This window comes from Ambystoma mexicanum, chromosome 6p (assembly GCF_040938575.1).
Source record: "Ambystoma mexicanum isolate Mex_15411 chromosome 6p, UKY_AmexF1_1, whole genome shotgun sequence".
In the NCBI taxonomy this organism is placed as follows: domain Eukaryota; kingdom Metazoa; phylum Chordata; class Amphibia; order Caudata; family Ambystomatidae; genus Ambystoma; species Ambystoma mexicanum.
In genome coordinates, this window is record NC_090935.1 from 660,286,930 (window position 1) to 660,300,285 (window position 13,356).

The 13,356-nt window shown below is 45.1% G+C and overlaps 1 protein-coding gene across 1 annotated transcript in view; it reads right to left on the minus strand.

The window, feature by feature from the left end:
- Nucleotides 1-1,254: 1,254 nt before the first annotated feature.
- AK6 (adenylate kinase 6) overlaps nucleotides 1,255-13,356 on the minus strand; it is a 105,914-nt gene continuing 93,812 nt past the window's right edge. Inside the window, exon 5 of the mRNA XM_069627540.1 lies at nucleotides 1,255-1,535. Within this exon, the coding sequence (XP_069483641.1) occupies nucleotides 1,346-1,535 (190 nt within the window). The 3' untranslated portion in view covers nucleotides 1,255-1,345. The remainder of the gene's footprint in view (nucleotides 1,536-13,356) is intronic.

Sequence of the window (13,356 nt, forward strand, 5' to 3'; positions counted from 1 at the left end):
TTAAAAACAAAAAATCCTTCCATTAGGTTCCAGCCCCTTCCCAAACAGTTAATTATTTCCCTATATGTATATTTGAAGAAAAGTACATATTGTATCATACCACATTCATTTGAACTCTCACATGAACCAAAAAGATTCAGTGAACATTTTAAAGCTATTTCACATACTATAGACGATTTAAAGTTTAAGCAGAGTCAGGAAAACACCAATATTTGTTTTGCAGACAAAGCATTCATTAAAAATAATAGTGACATTCCCTAAAACATAACCAGTATGTTGTAGTGAGCTTGGAGGATTTATTTTTTAATTTACCATTCATAATCAAAAGGACATCCTTTTCTCCTATTGCACATAGGACCTGGCCTATAATGCTACAAGAATGATCAATGACCATATTCACCAATTTTGGCATAGTGCTAAATACTTTATGGGTAGGAATCTGGTGTCTCAGCTGCACCCAAAAGGTACTTAAGCTTGCATTGTGGCCTCAGCAGTAGCAGTTAAACCCAGTTAAGAAATAAAACCCCACCCCCATAGCATATTCAAATCTCAATAGCATTACAGTGACTCCTCTGACATCCAATCGAATGCATGATGACTTAAAAAGGGAGCACAACATCCTCCAACTTCCACAGAGTTTGTTAAAAAAAAATGCATGTCAAATATTTCTAAGAAAAAATACATAATCACAAAACAGCCCAATTATTCTCTCCAACGATCAAGCATCATTTGGTCACTCATACAAATCAATGACAATTTAAGATTGGGATGATCTAGCCGTACATGGAGAAACTAGACCACAAAGGGCTTGTTTTTAGCTGGGAAAGCCCAGACAACAATCACTAGACAGTACACCAGAGTTATAATTGCTGTTACGATCGCACGCATCTAGATTTTTCCAGGCACATCCTAGAATCTGCGGTGAGGGAATATGTTTTAATATTTACAGGTAGGGATGGGGGCCTGCTTCCCATAAAAATGCAGGGAAATGGCCCCACAATGAGCTGTAGCAGAGCGGTGCAATCCTTAACAGATTGTATTCCTTTTAGCAGACTACCCTAGTCAGCACCTGGTTTAATTTACAAGATCATTCATTCGCTGTAGGCCTTTTGAGTTTGAACTTTGAATTTTGTTTTTTCACGCAACAACTTTCAATTGACATAAATAAAAAATTGGGGGAGGGAGAGGGGCATCAGTAGAATTACTTTGCTTATGCAAAGGCAAAAGTGCCAAATAGCATGAAATCCAAAAACGCAAGTGTAAGTATTTAATGTATTCGAAGCAACGAAATCCATAAACCCATTGTAGAAAAGGAATAAATCAGTCTAAAGTCTTGAAAGAGGATTCAGTTATTGTCTTTTATCCATTGCTGAGTCCACTGTGCAATCTGATCCACATTCCGCTCGAGATCTTCAGGTGTGTTGCTGGGTAACTGGTATACAATGTCATGCTTGTACGACTCTAAGGCCTCTTCATAAAGAGTCTGAAATATTTCACATTGAACGTTGTCCTGCAGTTTTTTACCTTCGTATCCCCTGAAAGTAAACAAATAGGCAAAATCGTTTTAATGATACTTCTTCTAGACGCATATAAAACAAAAGCTCAAATTAAGATATTCCATATTCCCCATTTGGGAGGTGCTGGTTTACAATTCACACCCCCCCCCCCCTACTCAAAAACCAGCACCATAGGTTAGGTTTGCAAAGTCTAATCCTGAGAGAACTGTCTTTTCTGAATAAATAATGTCCACCAAAGATACCTTTACCTTTCTCTTAACGGTGCAAGGAACATGCTCAACAAGTGACAAGCCACTTGTGAGCCCATATCTATGCCTTGACCAGCCACACAACATTACTGCGAGCTCACATGAGCACATTCTTCAAGAGAACCCATTTACAGGGACTGAGTAAGGCTTTGGGCTTCACAAAGCCCAGCGTAAACCAAGCAATTCCATCAACCACATTTACTTTGTGGTCTTCTACTTCAAAATCATTTTTGTTTCCCCTTTCTAGTGGGGGGGGGGGGGTGGGTGGGAGTGTCAGGGGGCAGGAATCCCCCATACACACCCCCTCCCTAACTACCTGTTAGGGGATTCTGCCAAAGTCCCATTTGTGATGAAACTTTAGAAAGCCCACCTTAGATGAACGGGCGGACACCCATCAGGTTTAGCATGAACTACCCAAAGGTTTGGTAGCAACGGCTGAGCAGCCAGGCTTAATAGTCTAGGAGGGATGATGGCTGCAGTGAGACACAAGATCCAGAGCATACACTTTTTTCAAAGATACATCTACACACTAGAAGTTATATAAAAACAGGCATTTATTTTATATACACTAAAGCTTAAGTAATATCACACAACATTAAAACACAGAATACATGCAATATTGATAAGAATACTTAAACACAAAAGTGACAGAACCTTTGAAAACAACGGTGCAATTTGTAGACCAACTTTTACAACTTTAGTTAACCCTGCTTAAAAAACTTGGGTCCAGCCTATTCTAGCGGAGTGTCAGTGTCAAGGGGGGCAGGGGGTGTAGAGAAGGGGCCAAGTACCCCCACCTCAATCATCTCACCTGCAGCACCTATATGTTGGATGCCAGAGTGTGAGACATGTGTGGTACCAGTGAAAATACTGATACCTAGGAGAATCTGGGAAGGAAGATTCCCATTGAGGACACCATACTTGCATGCGTGACAATACGATGTTCATTTGAATGAAATCCCTGAAGAAGCAGAGCAAATGAATGGCCAAGACAAATGGTGACATCATACAGAGCAAAGTTGACATATAGAGAAGAGATGCAGAGACTTGAGAATGCAGACAATTCTATAAAGCAGCAAGAAAGTATCGAGATAAATGACATCTTGATCCCAAGATGAAGAAACGTATGCTGCAAACATAATGAAGATATCAAGCTTTCACACGTATATACATGCAAAAGAATGCAAGCAGATGAAGTATTCTTGAGGCTAGATAAATAGTGAATAGATTGCAGCATGCGCCAACATGAACATATACATACATGATACAAGCATAGATAAAATACGATTAGGGTAAGTAATGTATCTGCTTAAATTCACATGCTCTGCATAGGCCGACATCTAGTGGAAGCGGCCGAGTATAACAGTCGTTTTCAAAACTCGAAAAGGGATGTCGACAGGGCATGCCAGTAATACTATCCCTAGTGTGACATCTACTGTACCCATGATCCCTCACGCATCGAGGTCCCTCAGATTGTGATGTTTCTAGCATGAGGTGTAGCAGGAGTACAGTTGTATCCAAGCAGATACAATCAGACAAGCTCATAAGCATCCATGTGTCGTCTCTTCGAGGTGAGGAAGGCGTGGGTCGCATGTGAATCCAAGCAGATACAAGCATCAGAAATAGGATTACGGTGAGTAATGTATCCCTTCTGAGGCTTGTGGAATCTGCTTACACTATATGCTGTGCATAAATTAGCGAGCAGTGTTAGAATAAGGAGGCGGTGGGGTAGGAGAAGGTTCATGAGCAAATAAATGTCTTAGAACCACTTATCCCACTTATGTATCCGTCTTGGAATGAGTGTCGCTGCAGTACCGCTGAGTGAAAATGTGTACAGAGCTCCATGTAGCTGCCTTGCAAATACTGTCTAAGGGGACATAAGACATGAAAGCCAGGGTGGCTCCTGTGCCTCTTGTGGAGTGGGACCTGGGCGTAAAAGGCAGTGTCTTATCTGATAGGGAATAGCACAGTTGGATACATCAGGCTATCCACCTAGAGATGGCATTTTTCGAAACGTGGTCACCTTCTCTTCCTGGTGCTATTGAGACAAACAATGTATCGGTTTTTCTTAGCAGTCTAGTCTTGTCTACGTAGTAGAGGACCGCTCTCCTCACATCTAGTATGTGAAGTTTTACCTCAGCTGAGCCTTTGGGTTCCTGGAAGAAAGCCGGTAGCTCAATTAACTGGTTTACATGACATTTTGAGATGAATTTAGGGGAGAACCTAGGGTGAGTATGTAAAACCAGCTTGTCTTTGTGTACAACAAAGAAAGGATCCTGTAACGACAATGCTTCACTAACTTCTTATGGAAGTGATGGCCACTAAGAAGGCAGTTTTAGAAGTCAGCTACTTGAGACTAGACTTGTGCATAGGCTCGAAAAGGGGTCCCATGAGCTTAGCAAGTACCACATTGAGATCCCATCCTGGCGGCGGGATAGAAATTGGAGGGTGGAGTCTCTTTACTCCTTCCATGAATGCTTTCATGACCAGTACTTTCGACCATGAGACCCTATTATGGGAAGTCGTGTAGGCTGATAAAGCCATCAGGTGGACCTTTAGGGAGTTTAATACTAACCCCACGTCTAACAAATGGAGCATACAAGTTAGAATGTGGGATGGAGTACATTCTATGGGGTTGATTTGTTTAGACTGGCACCAAATTACAAATCTCCTCCATTTGTCAAAGTAACAGTGCCTAGTGTTTGTTTTTCTTGATTCTTTCAATATATCCATGCATATCTGTGGCAGGTTGAGATGTATGAACTCTATGACCTCAGAAGCCACGCTGCCAAGTTCATTGAGCGAGGCTGCGGGTGCACTGTCAGTCCCTCATGCTGAGTAAGTAGGTTGTACTGGCACAGGAATTTTATGGGATCTCACATCGCCAGTTTGCGCAGATGTGGATACCATGGTTGTCTTGCCCATATAGGAGCAACTAGGATAAGCGTCATCGGTTCCTTGCGTATCTTGTTGACCACCTTCCTCATGAGAGGTGTTGGGGGAAAAGCGCAAGCAAATTTCCCTGACCAGTTCATCCATAGGGCGTTCCTCTTGGAGTCTGGCTGGGGGAACCTGCACGCGAAGTCTGGGCATTGACTGTTTTCGCTTGAGGCGAATAAGTCTATAGTTGGGAAACCCCATTGAGAGAAGAGGTTCTACGACTCCTTTGTGTAGAAGCCACTCGTGTCCCTCTGGTAGGGAGGATCGCCGCTTAATGGGTCTGCCAGAGAGTTGAGTTCCCCTGGAACATGTTGTGACGACAGGAACATCTTCCGTTTGAGTGCCCATTTCCAAATTTGCTGCACAAGTCTGGACAGATTTGGAGAACGTGTACCCCCCTGTTTGTTGATGTAACAAATCGCTGTAGTGCTGTCTGTTAGGATCTGCACAGATTGGTTCGTTAAATGGGATTCAAATTCCCAAAGGGCTTTGAATACTGCCAGAATCTCTAGTAGATTGATGTGGTTCTGAGCTACAGTGCGAGACCACAGACCCTGAGCTGTGTGGTGACGGTAGTGAGCCCCCCCCCCCGCTAGAGAGGCATCCGTCGTGACAATCACCAGTATGTCTGGATCGTAGAAGGGTTTGCCCTTCATTAGATTGTCCCTTGTCCACCAGCGAAGGTTTTGTACAAGTGTTGGCGAAACGACCAATAGATCGTCCAACTGACCACTTGCCTGACACCACTGTTTCGCCAACCGCTCCTGAATGGGTCGCATACGCGCGTGAGGAACCAGGAAAATGCAAGATGCCATCATGCCTATTAAACGCACAGCTTTGCGCATCCTTATCTGGCGGCCGCCCTGATAATGCAGTATTTGCAGTAACAAATGTTGTACTCTTTCCTCCGACGGAAAGACCACCTCCTCTTGTGCGTTTAAGACAGCTCCTAGGAAATGTTTTGAAGTGCTTGGCACTAGGCTTGACTTTTTCTCGTTGACTGAGAAGCCCAACTGAAATTCACCGCCAGTACCTCTGTGAATACCCTTGGAGCAGAGGCTATTCCGAAGGGCAGCCCCTTGAATTGGTAGTGCTGGTTTGCTATCGTGAAACGCAAGAATCTTCTGTGCGCTGGGAACATTGAAATATGAAAATAAGCATATTTCATATCCAGTGTTGCCATGTAATACCCTTTTTTAGTAGAGGGATTACCTCTTGTAGCGTAGTCATGCGGAACATTTGTGGCTTGACATACTTGTTTGCAGGGCGCTTCTCTAATACTGGGCGCATTGTTAGATCTTTCTTTGGCACAAGGAAGTAAATTGAATAAATACACCCGTTACCTGGTTAGCCGGGACGACTTAGATGGCGTCCTTTACTAGAAGTGTGGCTATCTCCTAAAGAAGGATACTCTGGTGTTCTTCTGATTGGATCTTCTGTCATGGGGGGTGGTCGTGGGGGTCATTGGAGCAGTTCTATACAGTATCCGCCTGCTACTGTGGACAGCACCCATCTGACTGAGGGGATTCCCTCCCATGCATGGGTGAAGCTGGAAATGCATCCTAATGGAGAGGCATGGGAGGGCACCTGAAGCGGAATGTCCCTGCTTTTGAGGTGGTGTGCCACCTCGAGAGGGGTTGCCCCTCCCCCGACCTCTGCATTGTCCTCTAGGATAGCCCTGGGAGGATGGACCTCGATTATTTCCCCAGGAGCCACCCTGGTTTTGACTGTAGTTGGATCCCAGTTGAGAACTTTGGCCACGAAAACGGCACAAATTGCCATTACCCCTCTGCCCAGAAGGCTTGTTGGTGAGTTGACCCAACGATTTAAGCGTGTCATACTCGTCCTTGGCTGTCTTAAGGCGTCTTCGAGAGCCTTACCGAAGAGCACATTGGGTTCAATAGGCATGTTTATTAGGGTGGCCTGCGTCTCTGGTCTGAAACCTGACTGGTGCAGCCACCCATGCCTTTTAATAACAGTACCTTGAGCAATGATTCTTCCGGCATTGTCCGCTGCATCAAAGGTGGTCTTAAGTAAACAGCTTGACACTGACCTCCCATCTGCAGCCACTTGTGCTAGCTGGGAACTAAAGTAAAGCCGACACTTCCTCCCACTTGTGGCAGTTGTAACTGGCCAAAAGTGTTGCACTGTTCTGGTCTGATAAGCCACAGAGGAGGCGACTTTTCTACCCATGGTGTAATCTTTCTTGTGTGGGGCCTCAGAGGAAGAAAGGGGGGGGCACGCTCTCCTTCTAGTTGTAGTTACAACTAATGAGTCTGGCTTCAGCTGCCCTCTTAATATATAATGGGTCTGAAGGTGCAGGTTTAAATAGCTTTTCTACACGTGGATTTACAGCCCGTATAAGGTTAGGTGCTTCTAATGACGGTAGTATCCTGCACTGCACTTACTTCAGTAGAGGAATAAACTGCACCACTGTTTTCTTGACCAAGGATTTGTTCTGCAAAGTCCTTATCCTCCTGGGTGTCAATTTGAAAGTGCTCAGCCGCCTTGGCTTGCACCTCATTAAGAAGGGGTGGATTATCAATAGGAGAATCAACAATAGGAGTGTCTTAGTCAATAGGAGAGTCTATAAGGTACATATTGGCCTCTGTCAGCCTCCTGGTCCTAGTCATCCCCATAATAAGGGTCTGTTGACTCATCGAATTGAAGGCCAGCTGCCTCTACAAAAGAGACCTTTGTGCTCGGATATTGTGTCATATGTACTTTGCAAAGGAACATCTGTACGAGACCTTTTAGAAGGCGATTCAGTAGCTAGAGCAGAGACCTGTGACCCAGAGGGAGCCGAGGTGGGGGAAGTAGAGTGGAAACTCTGGAAGTATGCAGGGGTCTTCTCGTTGAAATTGGCCAGTAAGGTCATTCTTCTCATCACTCTGTCCATGTCTTGTAAAGACCATTCTTTTGAACTTGGGATTACCAAAGGTTGTGAAGGAAGTCCTAAGCCCTCATCTTTAGGAGGTACTACTTTGGATTTTATTTAGCTTTATGAGATATGGGCCTAGATTCTCTAGGTTTTGCTATGGACCTGGATTCTCCAAGTTTTTCTTTCTCAGGGTTTTTTCCTCCCTAAGAGGGCTTGTATCCCTCCCTATGAGGCGTTTGAGGATTTCTTTTTGCGTTCCCTTTCCCCCTCCCTGGGGCCGAGAGCCATGTATATCCGACTTTTTGCGGCCTACTACTTGACCGGACACTTCACGTTGAATTTCAGATGCGGGTAGTGCCGCGTCTGCGGATGATAGACCCTTACATGGAGTTTTACGGGCGACACCCTGGCCGTCTTTCGATGGTTGGGACCTGTTGTGCAGCAACATCGAGATAGAGTGGCCAGAGGACAGGGACTCATGGACCTTTCCCTGGGTGTCGAACACTCAACCCATGTGTCGAGTCTCGACTTGGGGTTATGTGTTTAGTGATGGGTGTCTTTGTAGCACTTCCGCTGCCGGGTGTAGTCCACATAACCTGCCCACCGGCCTGTCCTTCGGGTTCAGGGGCATGTTCTTGGGTAGCCGAAGCTACCCAGTCGCCCTCTCTATCCGAAACAGCGGCGTTGCTGCCATCGCTAAAGGCGTCTTCTACCTCCATGACCTCGAGCTGCCTGGCGTAGAGGGCCCAGCGCTTTGTGGAGCGGTCCTTTAACGTCTTCAGCTTGAAGAGCCTACATGCTCGACAAGACATTGCGACGTGGTCTCTTGGGAGACAAGTTACAGACTAAATGTTTGTCTACCCACGGGAATTTACGATTACACTTGGGGGGAAGAATTTAAATGGGATTTTGTCCACAACTACAGACTATGGCAGCTGGGCGAAAAAAGTGTAGGAAAGGGGGTATAGACATCCTAAAATGACCTCCCTACTGACTGGGCCGAGGCCCAGGACAACCTTCCAAGGCCGAACAGTCCGTCGCGGTAGTCCTTCGATGGGCAGTTATCTGTCTTACCCGGCACGTTTTGGAAGTCAGTGAAGAAAAGGATAGAAAGAATTAGTGTCGATAATTGAAATAAGTCAGTCAATGGCTTTACGCCGAAAGAGGAAATAGACGGTGGAAAAAAACAATCCGAGGGACCTTGACGCGTGAGGGATCATGGGTACAGTGGACGTCACATGAGATCGCATTACTGGCATGCCCTGTCAACGTCCCTTTTCGAATTTCAAAAACTAATATTTCACAGCTTCCGCTAGATGTCGGCCTATGCACAGCACGTGATGTAAGCTGATTCCGTGAGTGTGTGTGTGTGTGTATATATACCACCACATACAATAGCAGAGCTGAGCAAAAGAAGGAAGGCTGCTTTGTCCAATTTTTCAAGCATGTCGCAGTTAGAAAACAAGTGAATTACAGGCAAAAACTCAGAATGAGCCAAGAATCCAAGGCCATATCAGACTGGGGTGAGCCGACATTGGATACAAATCGTATGAAAAATTGAAGCTCCTGTTCAGAAGGCATGGACAAATACAAGAAGCCGTCTGAGGTCTATTAAAGAATAGCACTGCAATACACTGTTCTTTAGTCAAGTGGGGAGAAGTTGGACGAGCAGGATTGTCCCACTTATGCACGAAGGCAGGGCGCGCCTTCATTCCCCAGAGCAAAGAACATGTTCAAGGCCGAGTTCAAAGACCTAATTGACAGTAGACCACTGAGGTGATGGTGGATGGCTATGCTAATTGGTGGGAAACTATGGTTAAGACTAGCCCATCTGCACCTGGACTCTCAGCCTGCGTACTGCCAAAGTAGGTTGTGAAGGGATTGACAGAGGTTGGAAAGTAACCAATGATAGGAAAGGACTGCATCATAAAGGGTTGTGTAGCCAATTAGACTTCATATTTAGTGACGTTTATAGTGACAATTTGGGGGCAGGGCTTAGTTGCCCCACCTGATGTTAAGAAACAAATAATTTTCTTCCAATGCCCAAAACTAATATGGATCATATACCTAGACGATCCTTGTAGAACCTATCACACTCACCATTAGGTTTTTGTCGTTTGCCACGTATGTTACTTATACGCAGGTTAAACGTCACCTATGATGATTTATTTTACTATAGAAATTTAATTTTTTATGAATGCTTTGAGAAGTCTCGAGAGAGAGAGCGAGAGCGATCGTGATGAGACGTCTGTTGATGTCCGTTGTACTCCCCGTTTTAGATAATTGATATTAAAACATTATCTTTTGCCAACTACCTGAGTTGTTTCTATTATTTATTTTTTAATAACTGTTTATTTAAATTTAATCAGCACAACAACAACATGGATATAAACATAGGCATTCATCAAAGAAACAAGGCAATATTGGCAAAGGCGATGCAGGGTTGAGGGGCCATGAAACAACCGCAAGTCGGGTAGTGGCAGGCAATACTGGTAACGTTTTGTGTCCTTAAGTCCTGGGGAGGGTGGAGGGGAAGGGTAGAAAAGGCGGAGAAGAGGGGGGTGGGAGAAGAGGGAAACCAGGAAGGGTGGAATTCAGGAAGCATCGAGCCATTTACCCCATATCTTTTTAAATTTACGGGGGCAACCGAGCGCATTATAGATTTGGCGCTCCAAAGATGCACATCTGTTTAGTTCATTGCTCCACCGGTTCAGGCTTCATGGGTCTGCGGAACCCCAGTTAGCAGCCACAAGCCTTTTTCCCACCCCCAGCGCAACCGCCGAAAACATTTTTTCAAACTTTGTCAAATCCACCTCCCCCCAAATTCCCAGAAGTGTCATTTTGGGGTCTTTAGGGATTGACCGCCAGGACGGTAGAGATCGTATTAATGCAGTCCCCCCAGAAGACTTGTAATACTGGACAGTCCCAGATCATGTGGTAGAAGGTGGCCGGCTCTCATTTGCATCTAAAGGATGTCCCATCCTCGATCCCCCCCCCCCCCATCTGACCATGGGTGTGCGAGAGTAGTAAGAGCTGTGGAGGATTCTAAGCTGTATTAGCCTGAGCTTGGCTTCTATACCAATCTCTCGGGGGGGGGGGGGGGGAGGAGGACATTAATGAGTCTATCCAGTCTTCTAGTTCCAGTTCACCTAGGTCGCTTTCCCACCTTTCCTTGAGCCGGTCTAATTGTTTAGCCCCGAAGGAGTTGAGGGCCCGATAAAGGGTGGAGGTGACCATGGAGAAAATTTGTTGCAGGAGAACATTGGTCTCAATAGGGGAACAGGGGGGTTGTTTCTATTATTGATGTTTGAGTAAACTCTGCATCCACCGTCCATCTCGAAGGTATTGCTAACCTATCTTAAAGGGCTAGGAGTCACCTCACCCCCAGTTCAGGGGTACTGGGGGCCAGTGAGCAACAGCTGAGTAAGGAAAGTTAGGTAAGTAGAAGACAAGGTAGAGTCTTTGAAGATTACTTCTAGTGTGCAGGTGAGTAGCAATCCAGTTTCTTTAGTAAAGAGCACAAACGGTTGTCCACCCAATATAGCTCAATGTAGGCCTAGGAGGGAATGCAATTAACAGCTTACCTGCAAGCCCCCGAAGCACAGGAAGACAGCAGGCCCCAGGTAAGTACTAGGGGCTGAACAATACCTTAACAGTGAAGAAGTGTGTGCAGCAGGACCGTTCCAAAGGAGAAGCAACAACAGACCCCCGTTCAGGCTTCTTGGTGACTGAAGAAAAGAACTTGCAATGGATCTGATGGTTGTTCTGGAGTAGTTGGACACCCAGCCGAGGATTTTCACAACACCTTTCTCAAGGCTGGGTGAAGCGCAGTTGTCATCAGGTAGACCTATTTCTCAGATTCTCTGTCCTAGTCACAGCCGAGGTGAACTTCAGGAGCAGGATCTAGCCTCTTGAGGATGCCTGCAAACCCTTGGCCGCATCTGCGCTTTGGTTGATGCTGCACCGTTAAATGGCACAGGACCCATTGTATTGGTGCATTGCGGGCCGTGGAGATCGCAGCTTTTTGGAGGGAGGGCACAAACTGCAGTTCGGTTTGGGACTGGTTACTCCCACCAGTCCAAGGGAGGTAGTCATCCACTTGGAGGCTTCCCTGTCACTCAGATGTTGTCGGGACTGCAGCTGTTTCTCAGGGTAGCACTGACTCTTTTGGTTACCATCTTTTTAGACTATGCCCCCGAGACATTTCCAAAAATGAATGAATTAAAATATTAAATAATTTTTAAAAAAGTTAAAACTCATTGCACCCCCCCACAAATTCCCCAAATAAAGAAATTAAAAACAATATTCTGCATCACAACCACACTTAACATCGAAATCGCCACAGCTCCCCTAAATTCCCATATAGCCGCTAAGTAATATTTCTCAACTTCAGCAGAAAAAGTCACAGAGCATCCTTATTCTTGCTACTGACAACAAAGCTTTGGATCTTCCCAAGCTACTGAACCATTGGACATTTGGGAAAACACTCTAGATGTGGTTTTTCAACAAAGTGCTACCACTTAGCCAAAACTGAGCAAGGATTCTAACCACACATCCTAGAGACAGACCACCAATTGCATACCTTTGTCTGAAAGCTCACCCCCCCTATATACATACCCTTGAAATTAACTGCAACTGCAGTAACCAAGTACCCTCACCCCCAGTACAAGGATGTTTTTTCCTCAGTCCTCGCCACCTTTTTGGCCTCATTAGCGAGCTCCCTGCTAAACTCTAATGTTTTACACCAGGCACGCCTCATCAGCCCGCCCACAAAATCAGACTCCTCGCTTCCCATGCAAAGCACGCCACATCCATTGCAGCACTCCCAACACGCAGGCCTGCCTTATGAATATTGCAGCCAGCATCCTTTCGCCCTGTGAACACCCTTTTTATAGGGACATGGGTAACTGATGCTTCCAACCTGCACTCATCAACACAATAGTGGCACAACGCCATTGCAGCAAAGTAAAAATGTCTGATAGAGATATCAATAGTTAAGCGGTTTAGGCAAAGAGGCCAACACACAGGAGAATTTGGAAGCGGCAGCTCGCAAAGCTAGGAATTAGGCTAGGGAAGAGCTGATCACTGGAAAAGCCAATAAGACCAACAAGCTCTAATACGCAAGACCGAGTATGATTTTACACATTACAGTAGTGGTAGCTCCCTACTGTTCAAAACTCGAGACACTGGCATCTTCTTAATATGGAAGCTTGTCTAAAAATATGTATTGGGGAATAAACCCAACAGTCTACAAGAAAGTACCTACTTTAAACAAACTGTGTTGCAGCAGTTATGTGCAACCATTACATTCAACATGGCTGACAGCGCGACAACTTGCTGGCTTCCAGAATGGTGGATTTTTTTTTTTTTACAATGTGTCCCTATGACTTTTATAACACAGACTTATCACTATTAGCATGCCAGATGTGCATGTCCATTCATTTTTGGATTGTCTTAGCAAATTTGTGTCTGCGGCAAGTACCATATAGCAATTACTACTCATTGTTATGAAAGATTCCTCTTAACTGCACCTTTCCTTCCATTTCTATGGACCCAACTGTATGCTTTCATTTGTGTATCTGACCTTTTCTTTTTACAGTGCAGTGAAGTCTTAAGCTTCACTACACTTACTGTTTGCTCATCTGTCATGGGGAAACAGACATGTCCTTCAGGCTGTAAGTACTGGGAAACATTGTTTCTCAGTCTAGTTGCTTAGTTACTACTTTTAGTAAATTATCACTTGTGGTAACTTATCATTGCACAAAGCATC